This window comes from Dromiciops gliroides, chromosome 1 (assembly GCF_019393635.1).
Source record: "Dromiciops gliroides isolate mDroGli1 chromosome 1, mDroGli1.pri, whole genome shotgun sequence".
NCBI classification, from domain to species: Eukaryota; Metazoa; Chordata; class Mammalia; order Microbiotheria; family Microbiotheriidae; genus Dromiciops; species Dromiciops gliroides.
The window spans coordinates 66898583-66915686 of NC_057861.1; the positions used below are offsets into that span (position 1 = coordinate 66898583).

At 47.6% G+C, this 17104-nt stretch overlaps 1 protein-coding gene and 1 pseudogene across 1 annotated transcript in view; one reads left to right on the forward strand and one right to left on the reverse strand.

The window, feature by feature from the left end:
* Positions 1-364: 364 nt before the first annotated feature.
* LOC122745408 lies at positions 365-1791 on the forward strand (annotated as a pseudogene).
* Positions 1792-3705: 1914 nt separating this feature from the next.
* Positions 3706-17104, reverse strand: part of SAFB2 (scaffold attachment factor B2) — a 95653-nt gene continuing 82254 nt past the window's right edge. Inside the window, exon 21 of the mRNA XM_043968584.1 lies at positions 3706-3889. Coding sequence (XP_043824519.1) covers positions 3850-3889 — 40 coding nt within the window. The 3' untranslated portion in view covers positions 3706-3849. The remainder of the gene's footprint in view (positions 3890-17104) is intronic.

Genomic DNA, 17104 nt, shown 5'->3' on the forward strand with positions numbered 1-17104 from the left:
CCTCTATAAAAAGATTCGAATTCCATTGTTTATAAGGTCTCTTTTAGCTCTGGCACTTCTAGAGAACTTTAAGGTCTACAAATCACTTCCTCACAATTCTGAGGTAGGCTGTGTAAGGATTATCCTCATTTTGCAGATAGTGAAACAGGCTCTGATAGTGAAGTCAAGGTTCAGCACAAAGGTTCCCCAGGATGCTTTGTAGTAAGCCCTCCCCCGGGTCCTTTTGTGCCATCTGGGTCTCTGGTGCAAGTGTTTAGTCAGGTCAGCTATAAAGGCTCCAGATACTAGTTGAAAGCAGTCAGTGGAGGTGCAGCCCCAGCGGCTAGGACTCTGTGGAACGCGGTGACTAATAACACAGAATAAGATGGAAAAGTCATCTCCAGGTGGAGATTAAAAAAAAAAAAGGCAGTCCAATGTCTCTGTTTCTCCTAGAACATCAAAATATCATTATTTGGGGCAGCTAGGTGGCGCAGTGGATAGAGCATCGGCCCTGGAGTCAGGAGTACCTGAGTTCAAATCCGGCCTCAGACACAACACTTACTAGCTGTGTGGCCCTGGGCAAGTCACTTAACCCCAATTGCCTCACTAAAAAATAAAAAAATAAATTTTTAAAAATATCATTATTCAAGATCATGATCGTCAACAGAAAGACAACTGAAGTCAGAAAATGAAGGAAGAAAAGAGAGAAGCAAAGAGGAAAGAAGACATGAATCCAAAGACAAGTCCTCTGAGATACACAAATCTGGGCAACCAAAATGACAAAGAACATTCTTCTGGAGAGAGTGATTCCATCTGAAAATGGTGAGGACAGACACAAGCACAAAGAAAGTCATCAAGGGACAGAAGTCATTCAAGATCTAGGCCTCGTGAAAGACGTCATCTTAGTAGAAGCAGAGAATGGAAGAAGCAAGGAGAGAGAAAGCATCAAGTTGGGTCTCAGTCAAGGCCAAGACATAGGCATAGAATCAGGAGTAGAAGTTGGGAAGGAAAGAAGACAACTGAGAAACCATGACGATTTAGCTGAAGTTTAAATCAGACTCCCAATCCACTTCCTTTTGGAGGGCACAACACAGCAATAGATGCACAAGAAGCATTAGTTCCAAGGTTGGAAAAAAGCAAAGAAACTCCAAGAACAGAAAAAAAAAAAAGAAAAAAGAAAGAAATGGTTGAAAAACAGAAACAGCAAGAAAGAGTAGCAGCAGCTGCAGTTACTGGTGAGCCCACTGCTGCTGGTCCTTCTAGCACCCAAAACACAAGTAACTCCACAGATAGCTACGGCAGCTCAAATGCCTGTACCATGGCCAAAGCATTGGCAGAGATGGGAATAGCTGAACCTGGCTATTATGATCCAGCAGCTATGAATCCACTGAAATCTGCTGAAGAGGAAAAGAAAAGAGAGATGCTTTGGGGGCAAGATAGAAAAAGAAGGGGATCAGTCACAGTATGCTGAAACTTGGGAACAACTGAATTTGAGGAAACAAGGACCTAAATGTCAAATTCAAAAAAGTAATGGGTATTAAGGGTGAGGATGAAGTTGCTTGTAGATCAGTTGATGAAGGAAATTATAAAACTCTGAAGCAAGAGGAAGAAGTATTTCAAAATCTGGATGCTCAGTATGAGAAGGCAAGATCACACACCCACGCACAAAGAGGAATGAGATTGGGCTTCACATCTTTGATTCAGGAAAATGGATGCTGTTTGAAAAAAAAAAAAAACAACTTAATTTTAAAATTTGGGACTTTGAGAAATTCTTGTTCTGATGTCTTGTTTACCAAACAGCTAGCATTCTAGCTTGCATGGGTCTTTCATTGACTCTACTGAAAAATACAGTTTTTTATTTTTATTTTTTGTAAATCAGTGATACTGGCATTAAGTGTTATAATCAGGTTAAATCTGTTTCCATTAAACTTGAAAGAACTACAGAAGAATGATATTTCTGGTTATCCAGTTGTACTTCTCAAACAAATGTAAAGTTGTAGGGGGAGTAAAATCTCACACATGGATAGATATTTTGTGCCCTCTGTTTTGTATACTTTTGTATTTAACCTTGTTAAGTTATTTTTCATCTTTTGAAACATGAAGGAAATATTGTGTAGATGGTCTTAAAATCATCTGCTCAGGGGCAGCTAGGTGGTGCAGTGGATAGAGTACTGGCCCTGGAGTCAGGAGGACCTGAGTTCATATCTGGCCTCAGACACTTAACACTTACTAGCTGTGTGACCCTGGGCAAGTCACTTAATCCAGTTGCCTCACCAACCAAAAAAAAAAAAAAAATCATCTGCTCATTGGGCACACAGTCCAGCACAGAAAGCTAGGTGGTGATGATAATAAAAGATGTTTTTCTCAAAAAACCAAAAACAGTATTACCCAGCTAACAAGGGGAAAAGTTGGACACTTGAACCCAGGTTTTTTAATTCCACGTCCAATACTTTTTTCCACAATGGTTTCACAGCCTGTGGTACTGGAAAGAGCCCAAGATTTGGAGTCAGGGTGACCTCAGTTCAAATTCTGGTCTCCTTGGAGCAGCGAGGTAGCGCAGTGGATAGAGGACGGGCCCTGGATTCAGGAGGACCTGAGTTTAAATCCAGCCTCAGACACTTGACACTTACTAGCTGTGTGACCCTGGACAAGTCGCTTAACCCCAATTGCCTCACCAAAAACAAAACAAAACAAAACAAAATCAAATTCTGGTCTCCGACATTTTCTAGCTGCACGAGTATTGATAAGTCACTCATTTTAAAGCTCAGTTTTCTCATCTGTAGCACTATCTACCTCATGGGATGGGGGGGACAGTTAAGAAAAAGGCATTGCAATCATTGAAGCTCTATAGAAATAAGAATTAGTATGAGATATTATTCCCTACCCCTACCCTTTCCAGAGTCTGTGAGTATTACAGGAAGTTACAAATCCCCCCCCCTGCCAGCTTACCCCAGGTCCCAGGAGGGGCAGACCGAGGGCCATGATGTAGCATTAATCCCCATAAGATTTGTGCCAGGGAAGATATTCTAGGAAAAGCAACATTGCCTCCTGGCTCAAAGATCCATCATTTGACACGCAAGCTGCCTCTCACTGACTCCCCCATTTTATTCTGCACCTGTACAATCATTCCATGGTAAACATGACTCTTAATTAAAACACTATTTCTCTTCAGGCAGGGCTGGTGTATCAGCTTCCACTCAATACCCATGCTTGAAATATAAATATTTCCACTCAGAGATGCACCCAGGGCGCCACCTTCTCCAGCCCGGCTTTCAAGGCTATGAGGTAGGATGTGGCCAGGAGTCCAGAATTCTTCTCAAAATAAAGAAAATCTTTCTTGATGGGGCTGTTGGAACAGTGTCCCTGAGATGTCAGAGCACTCTCAACTTCGGAACAGCTGCCACGGCAACTGGAATGTCAATGTCTTCTGCCCAGAACACAGGGGATCCCGCCAAGCACCATTTTGTCCATGATTGGCCAACTGAAGTCAGACACCCTCAAAGCCACCCTGTGGAGCAGCACCAAGGAAGCTATCGGATATCCAAGTTCTGGGTGGAGATGTGATGTGGTCTGGCTTGAAGAGCTGAGATTCCATTACTGGACCTACCCTTCACTCTCCTCTACTCTCGGCCTCCACTCTTGGGTGATCATCAAAGGCACCAGTCCATATGACAGAGAAGGCCTCCCACCCACCCTCCCCCAGGCCATGGTCCCAGATTCCTAGGGTTGGCCCAGAACCAGTCCTACACCCTCCCCCTCCCCACAGGGCACAGGTAAGGATGTAGATGAGGGAGGGGGCTCTTGGCTGGAGTAAGCAGGAAACACACAAAACCTCATGGTTGCTGCTGTGACTGTCCGCAGATCTCCTGGTCAGACCCACTCGATTGTCTTTAGGGTGCTCTGCTGCTCCCTGTAGGTAAGAAGCACAGATATGTGTGTGTAAGAGTTAGGACCCAGCCTTGAGATCTCCTAGTATAGCTGGAAAGACAACACAAGCACACACGCACACCCCCCCAGCATTCAGAGTCCCTCGCTGGGGGTTAAGCCCAGGGCTTAACAGGACAGACGAGTACCAGGCTGGAGAGGCTCAGCAATTATAGAGACATTGGCAGCCCATGAGTGAGGGGGCCAGGACAGAAGGTATAACCTGGGATGAGTCTAGAAGGACCAGAAGTTGGAGAAAGGTAGATATTCTAAACAGTGAAAGCAGAATGAAGACGACAGTGGAGGTTGGGAAGAGCCATGTGTGCAAGGACAGGTGGAAACTTTGGCTGGAGAGAGCTGGAGGTGATCAGGGAGCAAGACATGAGATTTGGGAGGTAGGAGAGAACCCCATAACCCCTATCCCCACTCAGCCTCAGTTCTCAGGTCCCCCAGGACTGAACTCTTCGACCCCAATTCAAGGCCATAAAACCATGAGATTATCAACTAGCCTAAGCTCCTCATTCTTGAAAGGCAAAAACTGGACCCCAAAGAGTACAACTGACCAATAATAAACCTCAAGTTTGTCTTGGCCCCTCAGGGAGCAGGAGAACGAGAACAATAACTTCATTGTATTCTTTCCAAAGCATTTCCCCATTTAGCCTCTCGATCAATCCAATATAACAATATACTCAATAGAGATACTGCAAGAATGATTACTTCCATTTTACATGTGGGGAAACTGAGGAAAGCAGTTACCTGCCCAAGGTCATGCAGAGAGTATAGTCTGTAGAACAGATGGGTTTCTTCACCACCACCACCACCACCCCACTGAGGACTGTGCTCCATCTCAATCTATTGAGGCTCCGGAGAGGAGAAAGGGAGGGTCCAGAAAACCACCGCCTGCAAGTCCCATCCAGCTGGCCTAGACGGAGAAGTGGAGCCATTTGATGGCCCAGGGGTTGGGTGTGCATCTGGTTAGCAAGAGCTGGGGACAGGCAGGTCCTGGGGACAGTCTCTCTAAGAGCTGTGGCGTGAACGGCAATCGGTGACTTCACCAATGCAGGCCAGGCCCGAGCACCAAAGTGGGCTTTCTCCTGCCATACCTTCCCAGTCACAGCTGTGATTCATAGGCAGCAGGGAACTTGTCCTCCTGGGCCCAGGATGCCTCTCGCCTCAGGGTATCTCCACTAGTTTGGGGCAGCCTGGGGGTTCCAAGAATAACAACTCAGATTTTTAAAACCACTATTAAGTTGACCAAGTGCTTCCCTCCCAATGACCCTTCAAGATAAATAGAGTGGGCACCACTGTTTTACTGGTGAGGAGTGGTGGACCAGGAATGGGGAAATGGTTACTTATTCCACGGGTAGGTAATAAGGTGAGATGATTTCTTATTGGGTAAGAAATAAGGAGGGGAGCCAGATTCAAATCCCGCTCCTTGGATCCTAAATCCAACGCTCTTTCTACAACACCACAACTGCCTCTCTGGTTAACCTCTCCTCCCATTTTTCAGATGAAGAAACTGAGGCCCAGGGAGATGGAGGGGCATATCAGAGCCGGAAGGAACCTTAGACATCGCATAGCCCAGCTCCCTCATTTTACAGATGAAGAAATCATAGGATTTAAGGGTTGGAGAGGACCTCAGAACAGGTACCTCCTCCATATCATTCCTGATACCAAAATCACACGGCAGCTTCTGCTGTAAGACCTTCACTACCTGCCCAGGTAGCCAGCCCATCTTTCTTATAGATAGGTCTAAAGAAACTTTGGCTGTTAGGGGGTGCCACAATGCACAGAGCACCGGGAGTCAGGAAGATCCGAGTTCAAATCAGACACTAGCTGTGTGACCCTGGGCAAGTCACTTAACCCTGTTTGCCTCAGTTTCCAAATGGGGTTATGAAGAGTCTGACATGATCGAAATGAATCAACAACAAAGAAACTTGAAGAGAATGGTCTTGACCCAGTAACCTCTGGGTTATAGGCCCAGCACACATCCACTGCACTGCTCTGGGTGAAAGGACTCAACCAAGGTCACAAAGCTAGTTAAATAGCAGATCCAGTACTTGAACCCAGGTATCCTGACCCCCAGCCCACTAGGGGTTTCTACTGTTTCATGTTTCCAGGATCAAGATGCTCCCCCGCCCCCAACATTCCCCTCCCCAAGATCCCTGGACCCATGAGCCTTACAGAAGACATCCCCTGGGACCTTACAAGGGAATCTGCTCTACCCCCTGGCACTTCAAATAGAAGGGTGGGGGTGAGGCTGGGAGGGGTCTGCAACAGGACATAGTTGAACCTGAAAAAGAATGGAGTATTCATGTAAAATCTCTGGATTTGGGTTTGAATTTCACCCACTCTGACGTTTATTGACTATATGATCTTGGGCAAATTACTTATCTTCTGTAGACCTCAGTTTCCTCATCTATAAAATAAGAGAGTTGGAGTAAATGATGTCTAGGGTCCCTTCTGGTTCTAAATCCTATGACTCCTTAGTCTCCTGCTCAGGTCAAAAATACCTTGGGGCAGCTAGGTGGCACAGTGGATAGAGCACTGGCCCTGGATTCAGGAGGACCTGAGTTCAAATCCAGCCTCAGACACTTTACACACTTACTAGCTGTGTGATCCTGGGCAAGTCACTTAACCCCAACTGCCTCACCAAAAAAAAACACAAAAAAAAACCTTGGGGCCCAGGCAGGGTGGATCTATAACAGAGATCAGGCTTAGCTCTCACCCCCCACTTTGGCATGGGACCCTATGTGAATGACCTACTGAGTCACTGGGATGGGCTCTTATGGGTTGGACCAAGGTCTGTCTCTAACTTGCTGCATGTCCTTGGACAAGTCCATTCTCTACTCTGGACCTTGTGATCCACTTCTATGTCAGGGTTGAACCATTTGCTCCCTAGTAGAAAGGAGGAAAGAGTGGGGAATCTGGGCTAAGTGACACCAGTGGAAATAGTTCAGGCTCTGGAGTCAAATCCTAAGTTCAGCTCCTCACTTTCTAACCTAAGACAAAGTGTGAGGGACCCTGGGTAATCCAATTCAGCTCAATAAAGTTCTATTAAGGGCTTACTATGTGCCAGGCACTGAGATAAGAGCTGGAGATATAAAAAAGGGCAACAGACAGTCCCTGCCCTCAAGAAGTTTGTCATCTAACAAGGGAAGTCATTTCACCTCTGGGGAACTGAATTTCCTCATCTGTAAAAGGAGAGGGTAGGACCAAATGATCCCTAAGCTTCCTACTAGCTTGAAATCTCTGATCCTATGTTCTGAAGGCATCTTTCTAGGCCTCAGTCTTCTCCGTAAAATGGAGATAAAACATTTGCTTCTGCTTTACCCTGTCCCACCCCACCCCCCAGGCTTGTTGTAAGGAAAGCACTTTGTAAGCCTTAAAACAAGGTAATTCAAGATGTTATGATTCTTTTCAATGTTTTAGTTAAAAGGGACCTTAGATATGACAGAAGAAATGGAGGGCCCAGACATGGGCAGGGATTTTCACAAGGTAGGGGTAAAGTCTGGATTAGAACACAGGGCTTAAGACGCTTGGTCCAGGTGTCTTTCTGCTACACTAGGGCCTCTCTGCAGTCCTTCTTTCCTATTCTGTGCTAGCCTGGTCTGGTGACTTCTGGGCTCTACAACATGGCCCCTGGAGCCACAGGGAAGGGGAAATCACTTAACCAGCTCCTGACTGTGTTCAGCACTTAGTAGGTGCTTAACAAATGTTGACTCATGGACTGACCTAACTTCTCAGGGTCTCAGTTTCCTCAAATGAGAGGGTTGGCCTAGATGACATTTAAAGTCCATCTTTCCCAACTCTAAACATGTGATCCTAAGTGATCCTGTGCCTTCCCTCTGCCTGCATCTTGGGTTCTGTCAATCTAGTACACGGTTGCTCTGTCTCTATCAAGAGTTCTTGCCTCAAAGTCCATGGACACCCAAGGAGTCTACTGATAGATTCAAGGGGACATGAACTGAATGGGAAAACAACTACATCTTTATTTCGGCGTAATTGGCTTCCTTTCTAATCCTATCTTACTTGTTGTATGACATTTAAAACACCATTCTGCGGGGTCTGTAAGACTTCTTAAGACTGCCATAGGGGGTCTAGGAACATAAAAAGGTTATAACCCTGGATTTAAAGCTAACAGGAGAAGCGAAGGCAGCAGTCAAGTATCAGAAATGGGCAATGAACAGGAACTCCCACTGCCCAAAGCATCAAGTCTTATCACTTTTTTTTTTTAAGTGAGGCAGTTGGGGTTAAGTGACTTGCCCAGGGTCACACAGCTAGTAAGTATTAAGTGTCTGATGCTGGATTTGAACTCAGGTCCTCCTGACTCCAGGGCTGGTGCTCTATCCACTGCGCCACCTAGCTGCCCCCCAAGTCCTATCACTTTTGATGGGTATTCAGTTGGGTGGAGCAATGGCTAACAGCCCTGGACTTGAAGTCAGGAAGACCTGAGTTCAAATCTGACCTCACACACATATACTAGCTATGTGACTTGGGCAAGTCACCTAACCTGTCTGCTTCAGTTTCATTCATCTGTAAAACGGGGTAATAATAGCACCAACCTCCCAGGGCTATTGGATTGTGAGGATCAAAGGAGATGGCATTTGTAAAAAGAAATCTGATGAACTCTAAAGGACTGTATAAATGCTAGCTATTATCACACAAGGCTTCCCCAGTCTGACCACAAACTATCTCATAACATCACAAAATGTAGAGTTAGGGTTGCAGTCAGATCCCTTCTGAGCTTGGTTTGAGCCCCATGCTGTCCACACTGCTCACCTGTTTCTCCGTATCCCTTCAATACACCAGGCTCCTGCCCAACTCCTTACCTTGGACCTAGGGGCACAGAGTTCTCTCTTAACTAGTATTTATTCTCACTGACTATAGGATTGCACGGCTCCCCAGATACTGAAAAGTCTCTCCCCATGCTGAGGAGGCTTCACCCAGGGTAGGTTTATAACTCTGGAAGAGCCTGGGGAGGCAGAGGCCCACCCAAGGGGAAGTTTGCTTGCCTCCCTAGCAATCTGGCTGTCCTGTAGATTTCCTTGGAGTTGAAGAGAAAGAGGCTGGCCTTTTTATACTGTTTTAAAATTACAGACTGTTTTTTATGACATTATCTTTTCTGAGACTTAACCAGCACCGGTATTTATAATAACAGTATAAATAACCCCATTTTGTAGATGGAAAGACTGAGGTGAAATAACTTCTCCCTGCTCATACGGAGAGAAAATGTCAGCGCCCAGCCTAGTTCTCTGCTGCCTCCATATCTGGGGCTCAATCTATTACACCGTTTCTAGAGCACAGGTGCTTGGGGAGTTGGGAAAAGGAAAGGAGAGTTGGCTTGACAGATCATGGACTGGGATAAGAGTCTTTTTCATTTCCTGTGAGGTCGCATACAACCTGCCCTATAAACTGATATTGTGTTAGCTTTAGTGCTTGCAGACTGCTGAGGTGCCGACATTTTGCTGTGGAGACCTAGATGGGAACCAAATTCTGAGGTTCTCAGTGGGAAGATCTCTATGGGAACATGAGTGAAGAAGAAATTTACCAGAAGCCCCCAAGTTAAATCCAATCCATGTGATTCTTGGTGCTTGATAATGGGTCTCAGATTACAATTCTTTTTTTTTTTTTAACAGGTGAGGAAACAAGTAACTCTTTTTTTTTTTTTTTAGTAAGGCAATTGGGGTTAAGTGACTTGCCCAGGGTCACACAGCTAGTAAGTGTTAAGTGTCTGAGGCCAGACCTGAACTCAGGTACTCCTGACTCCAGGGCCGGTGCTCCATCCACTGCGCCATCTAGCTGCCCCCAAAACAAGTAACTCTTTAGTGACCTGTCACAGAATCCAGACTCTGACATGGACAAGATGTGTGCCCTGTACTCCTCACACAAGGCTCAGTTTCCTCCTTTGTAAAATGAGAATAATAACCGTTGCAAAACCTACGTATCACAGGGCTGTTGTGAGGAAAACATTAATAATGATGACAACGATGAGGATAGCTGAAATTTACAAAGGGCTTTAAGTTGGCAAGGCTTCCTGCATATGTTCTCATGTGATCCCCCACAACAACACTGAAGGTAAATACTCTAGGCATTATTGACGGAGCCTGAGAAGTGAACACCCTACCCAGATGAACCCAGGTCTTCCTGGCTGCAGATGCACTCACTGCTCTACGTCAGCTGCTTTTGAAGAATGAGGAAGAACCAAAGGCTCATAAAGGGCTTCCCTGAGGTCCCTGACTGAGTCAGGATGCTAAGATTCAAAGCTGAAACGACTCATAAAGGTCACCTAGTATTAGATGGGGAATTGAGCTTGAGAGAGGGCAAATGACTCAGCTAGGGTCACACAGGCAGACCTAAGTCCTCAGAGTACACCACACTCCCTCTTGCCTAGAGGTAGGCTTATCTTCCATGGAGCTGAGAGATCTTTAAAGCCATGGAAGGATGGACCAGGGAGCTGAGGCAGCTGAGCGAGGCAGCCAGGCGGGCCAGCAGGCCAAGTCTCTGTCTGTCCAGAGTTTGCATGAATTTTTCTCAGTCAGTCTTGATTACTGAGTTTAGAGCCACCGAAAGTGGTCCCAGGAGGTGCCAACTCCCTCCACACTGGGAGAAGACCGGCAGTCACTGAGCTGGTTTAGCTGCCTAGGGTGACCGGTCTGTCTGCTCCTTGCCCTGGAATCCCTGCCTCATCCCCACCCCCACCCCCCGCCCCGCAACCCCCCAGGTGTCCAAAAACTGGGACTTAGTTTGGAGTTAGCCTATTAAAAAGCACAGTACCGCATGCACACCTGTCCAGCACTCTCTATTCTAGTTGAGACTCAATGTGGCCTCATTTGTTGTTGCACTGGCCCAGTGACTGACTCATCAGTGCAGAGAGCTCCCAGTGTGAGAACTGCCTCCGCTGATACAGATCAGCAACTCATCAGTCATTTATAGTCCTGAAGAGGTTGTGACACCCATTTTCACACAGCTAGTACATGTCAGAGACAAGAGACTTCAGCTCGGGTCTCCCTGACTCCCAGGCCACACAGCATCTCTACCAGCTAGACTACTGAAGGATCTCTGGCCTCCTTATAGTGCTTCAAGATTTACAAAGCTCTTTCCTTATAACACCCCTGGGAGAGAGAGGGCAAGAGTGGTATTAGCTTACCCATTTGACAGATGGGAAAGCTGGAAGACAATGAGATGAGGTGGCAGTTTCCCAGTCATACAGCTAAGGGTCAAAGCTGATGCTCAAAAACCCAACTCCTCACTTAAACCAGCTCTTTAAGCTCCAGACGCTGTATTACAACCAGAGAGAGCCTCAAAGGGCCCTTCCAACTCCAATCACAAATGCAGTGATTCTGTGATGCAGGGTTAGTAAGTTCAGGTTTTAAGCCATGTCTAACTCTTCATTTTCATGGGGTTTTCTTCGTAAAGATACTGGAGTGATTTGCCATTTCTTTCTCCAGCTTGTTTGGGGGCGGGGGGAGTGGGCAGGGCAATGGGGGTTAAGTGACTTGCCCAGGGTCACACAGCTAGTAAGTGTTAAGTGTCTGAGGCCAGATTTGAACTCAGGTCCTCCTGAATCCAGGGCCGGTGCTCTATCCACTGCACCACCTAGCTGCCCTCCAGCTCATTTTACAGATGAGGAAACTAAGGCAAACAGGATGAAGTGACTTGCCCAGGGTCACACAGCTAGGAAGTATCTGAGGCCAGATTTGAACTCAGGAATTTGAGTCTTCCTGACCCCAGGTGCTCTATAAGGGTTAGAAAGCCTGGGTTCAAATCCTGCCTCTGGCAATTACTAGTGTGTGTCCCTTCGCCTCTCTGAGGTTATCATAACTCCCTCTTTAAGCCACAGCTTCCTCACTAGAATTACCCTAATACTCGAATCTCCAGGGTAGGACTGACCTCAGAGAGGACATGGACCCAAACAGTAGCACCAGAATCTCAGAGGGATCCGTCAAAGATCTTCTAATTCGACCCCTTCATTCTACAGATAGAGGAGGAAAGAGAAGCTCAGAGAGGAAGAGGGAGTTGGCTGAAGTCACACTGTGAGCTGGGATCAAGCCAGGATTTGAATTCAGGTCTTCTGACGCCCAAATCCTATATTCTCTTAAAATTATGATTCTACCTCCCCGGAAGGGCTGTTGTGAGAAAAGTACCTCACCAACTTTAAAGCACCTGAAAAGGGCAGGGACTGTTTCATTCTTGCCTATGCGTCCCTACCAACACCAAACTCTTGCTTGGGCATGCAGGAGGCACTTCATAAATGCTCATTGGTTGTTGATTATTGGTTGATACATAAATCTGAGTTACTGATAAAATGACCCTCCATCTGGCAGTCCTGCCCAGAGAGGCAGGTAGGGTGGGCATCACCGTCCTCATTCAGAGGGACACAGCTAGCTTGCAGCAGGTTTTCTCCTGGACTGGGGACAGGACCCTGAATCCAGCATTAGAAACTTCAAGAATGGAAACTGAGGGGATGCCCATCAGTTGGGGGAATGGGTAAACAAGCTATGATATATGATTATGATGGAATACTACTATGTGCTGTAAGCAATGATGAGCTGGTTGATTTTAGAAAAACATGGAAAGACTTGCATGAAATAATGAAGAGAGAAATAAGAAGAACCAAGAGAACAACAATGCTATCTGAAGAATAACTGTGACTAAGTTATTCTGAGTATTAGACTCAAATGAGCTACAAAGGGCCTATGAAGGAAGATGCTATCTAGCTCCAGAGAAAAACTGATAAACAGAAGTATGCATAGTATTGTTTTACATACATACATATTTACATATATACACACATACATACATATATACATATTCACATAGTACATGCACACAAATTGTCAGAGTGGCCTTCTCTACTGTGGGGTGGGGAAGGAGGAAGGGAGACCATTTGGAATTTAAAATGTAACCAAAAATTAAATTAAATTTAAAATAATTGTAAATTTAATAATAAAAAATTTTTAATTTAAATTTTTGGTTACATTTTAAACTCTGAATGGTCTCCCTTTCCCCTTCCCCACCACATGGAGACAGGGCCCTGGAGGTTTCAAGTGCCCTAGTCTAACTGTGTGGTTTCTTTGTTTTTGGGGGTTTTTTTCCGGGCAATGAGGGTTAAGTGACTTGCCCAGGGTCACACAGCTAGTGTCAAGTGTCTGAGGCCGGATTTTAACTCAGGTCCTCCTGAATCCAGGGCTGGTGCTTTATCCACTGTGCCACCTAGCTGCCCCCCCCCCAACTGTGTGTTTTTAGGCAGGTCCCTACCTCATATTTCCCCATCTGCAAAGTGAGGGCATTATTCTAGATGATCTACAGAGGTGCCTACCAGCTTGAGGCTTTCTAGGTTTGATGGTGCTAGCTGGTTTGCACAATCTTCCCCTCTCTGCCCGTCTCTGCAGACGAAAAGGGGTAGTGGTGGTGATAAGCAGTGGTACTCAGGCCAGCCAGGTGAGGCGCTGTTGCAAGCTACTTTCCAAAAGTTATTATAGTCATTGAACATCTAGGCTGGAAGGGAAGTAAGAAGATATCTGGTCCCACCTGTGTCTGAGCAGAACTTGCCCTGACCTGGCCGCCAAGGCCTGGTGTTAGCTGACCCGAGGCAAGTAGCCGTGCTTTTCTGAGCCTCAGTTTCCTCAACTCTTGAAGACTGAATAAAAATCTTGGCACTGCCTACCTCACAGGGATGTCATCATGAAAAATAGGGTGCTATAGCATCCTCTCTGTGGTTCTCTTTCTTCTCATCTTAAGCGTGACCCACACACTTCAGAGAAAAATGGTGCTAGGACAAGCTGCAATCCTGCCATGGTTGTTGTTGGGGGTTTTTTTTTTAATATATTTCACCTTTGGGGGCCTATTGCATGGGAGGATAAAATGATGGTTGTGGTTGTTGTCCTGTCACTATCGCTGCTCTCCAGGACCAACCAAAAAATGCATCATGGTCTGGCCCAGATCCAGACTCTGACACTAAACTGTGTGACCTTGGGCAAGTCACTGGACCTCTCTGAGCCTGTTTCCCCATCAGTAAAAAATGAGGTGGCATTAGACTGCCTCTAAGGTCTAGACCCATGAGCCTATGACGCTACAGTTCTAATCCCTCTGCATAAAACTTAGGGCTCCATCCTCCCTGGACAGATTTCCTGCTCAACCTCCACCACACACTATAAAAAGTCCGGGGTGGGTTACTTCCTCAATAGCCTGCTGGTTCCTAGTCATCCCACACACACACACTCTAGGGGCCTTCATCAGAAGCCCCCAAGTCATTCCCATCCCCCAACTCCATCCCCACTATGAGGACCACAGGAGAGCCGGCCAATCTCTCCCAAAATCGTTCCAACTCTCAGGGGAGGAAAAAAAAAAGTTAGATTCAACAAAAATCTTCAAGGTCTCCCAACTGGTTCCCCCAGCCATTCCCCAGACTCCCTGGCCCTCTGACGGGCTCATGGACCCTCTCCACGTAATAGATTCTGGGGCACCTCCACCCAACCATGAGACTCCAAGGCCCTGCACCTAGCGGATTCTCAGGCTTTCCACCCTTCCCCGCACACCCCCAAACCCTCTGGCTGTCCAGTGACCTCCTAGGCCTGCCACTGACCTGGCTATCCAGGGATCTCCCATGCTCTCCTATCCTGTGAACCCTGGGGCTCCCACCGGCTCTGCGCAGGTCCAAGCCCCATGGCCGAGCAGTGAAGAAGCGCAGACAATCCCTGGCTGTCTTGGGCTCTCCCACGCTAAGTGGGGGTGCAGACCATGACCATCACCACCACCACCCAGCTGTCCGAGCTCTCCCACGCTCCCCACCCGTCCAGCGGCAGCGCAGGCCCCCGGCCGTCCTGGGCTCTCCCACGCTCCCCAGCCGTCCCGGGCTTTCCCACGCTCAGCGGGGGCGCAGATCATTACCACCCCCGGGCCGTTCCGAGCCCTCCCACGCTCCCCACCCGTCCAGCCGAGGCCCAGGCCTGCCCCCCCGCCTCCCGCGGGCACCTGGCGTCACTGACGAGCAACAGGACGGAGCCGTTCTGAACATTGACCTCGCGGAGGGTGTCCTGCTCGCCCAGCCGCTTGGCGTTGTAATAGAATGCCTTCTTCCAGGACGAGACCCCCTGGCGCACGAGCTGCGCCCGCAGGTCGCTCACGGTGTCCGCCGGCCGCACCGTCAGCGGCAGCAGCAGGTCCTCCTCGGACACGTGCACCTGGATGTGGTAGCGCTTCCAGCGGGACAGGCTGCGGCGCAGGGTCTCCATGGCCCCCACCCCCCGGGACCCCCGCGCTGCCTGGGCTGGGTCGGGCCGGGGAGCCCGGGGAGGCGTCCCAAGGCCCCTCGACGCCTCCCACCGCCGCTGCCTCCTCCAAACGGCCGGGCAGGCGAGGCCGGCGGCCTCCCCCGCTGCAGCCCAAACCTGTTGTGGCCCAACCTGTCGGGGCACGCTCGTCTGCTCGGCTGGCTCCGCTGCCCTCCCCTCGGCGTTCCGGGCCCGGGGCCTCCCTGGTAGGGCGGGGGCGGGGGCGGGGGCAGGCAGCGGAGCCGGCAAGCCCAAAGCCAGGGGCAGGGCCGGAGCTGCAGAAGGGAACAGGGACGCTTCCGCTTCCAGAACCAGCTTTGCCCAAAGACTAAGGCGTCACAGACGCCACGAAATGCCCTAGTTGGGAGGACACTAAGAACACACCATAGAATACCCCAAGTAGGAGGGATCGTAGAACCTGGAACACAGTGTTAGGGCTGGGATGGACCTAAGAACACAATGTCAGCTCCGGTAGCCAATCCCTTTATTTGAGACAATTCAGGCCCAGAGATGGGAGAAGACTTTCCTAAGACACAAAGCAGTGGCTCACAAAGGAGAAACTAGTACCAAGATCTCCCGCTCCCTAGTCTAAAACCTTAGAGGCACGATCTGAAGGGTGTGTGTCAAAACCTTAGAGATCGAGCATCTAGTCCAAAAGCCTTCTGGTTTACAGTTGAGGAAACTGAGGCCCAGAAAGTTCAAGTTACCTAATACAAGGTCACACATTTAATTGAAGTGAAACTTAAACCTAGGTCAAGAGACAGAAACAGAGACAGTTCCCAAGAAGGTCACTGTGTGTGTCTCCAAGAGATTGTTTTATAGGTTCCAGTGCCTATAAGATTGGGGCCAAGTGACTACTGTGTTCTAGATACTCGGGACTGGTCTAGACTGGGCCTCAAACATCCTGTCCAGCTCAAACAATTTATCCCTGATAAAGAATTTCCACCCTTTGTTTCTTTTTTTAATCTTTGTTACAGGGGTTGTCCATAGAGAAGGGAAGAGGGTTATGCTTGGAAATAAAGGTGATGTAGAATAAATAAATCTTTAAAAGAAGAACGGCCAATCTGTCCCCAGTCCTAACCCATCCATACTTCCCTAGAGGAATGGAAGGCATACCTGCAGGGATTGCAAAGTGAAAAGGAAAATGAAGCACACTTGAAGCTGCCTCTTAATACCTCTATGTTGTTCTTGTTCAGCGGTATCTAACTCTTCATGAACTAGTGGACCATAGCTTGCCAATGCTGTCCATGGGCTTTTCTTGGCAAAAATATTGTTGTGATTTTCCATTTCTTTCTCCAGTGGATTGACACAAACAGAAGTTAAGTGACTTGCCGAGGGTCATACAGTAAATGTCTGAGGTCAGATTTGAACTTGTTTCCCAGACTACAGACTCAATGCTCTATCTACTGAGCCAACTGACTGCTTTAATACCTCTATGACCTTGGGCAATTCAATTAACCTCTCTAGGCCTTGGTTTCCTCCTCTGCAAAATAAGGGGACTGAAGGTGTAAGATGGATCCCTTCCACTTCTCAATCTAGGATTTCATCTTCCCATTCTAGTCCCCTCAGTTTCCTTGATGATTTCAAATACCATGTCTTTTGTAGACTGAGCCCAGGCCCAGTCCTGTTTGTTTTCTAGGATTATATATTTAGGGCTGGAAGAAACCTAAGAGATCATATAGGGTCCAATCCCCTGATTTTTACTGAAGATGATACTAAGACCCAGAGAAGATCTGTCTGTCCATCCCATAGGCAGGCAGGCTGTCAGAATTAACATTTATTAAGCATCTACTATCTACTACTAGGGATATAAAGAAAGCTTTAAGAAAACAAAACCAGGGGCAGCTAGGTGGTGCAGTGGATGGAGCATAGGCCCTGGAGTCAGGAGGACCTGAGTTCAAATCCGACCTCAGCCATGACCCTGG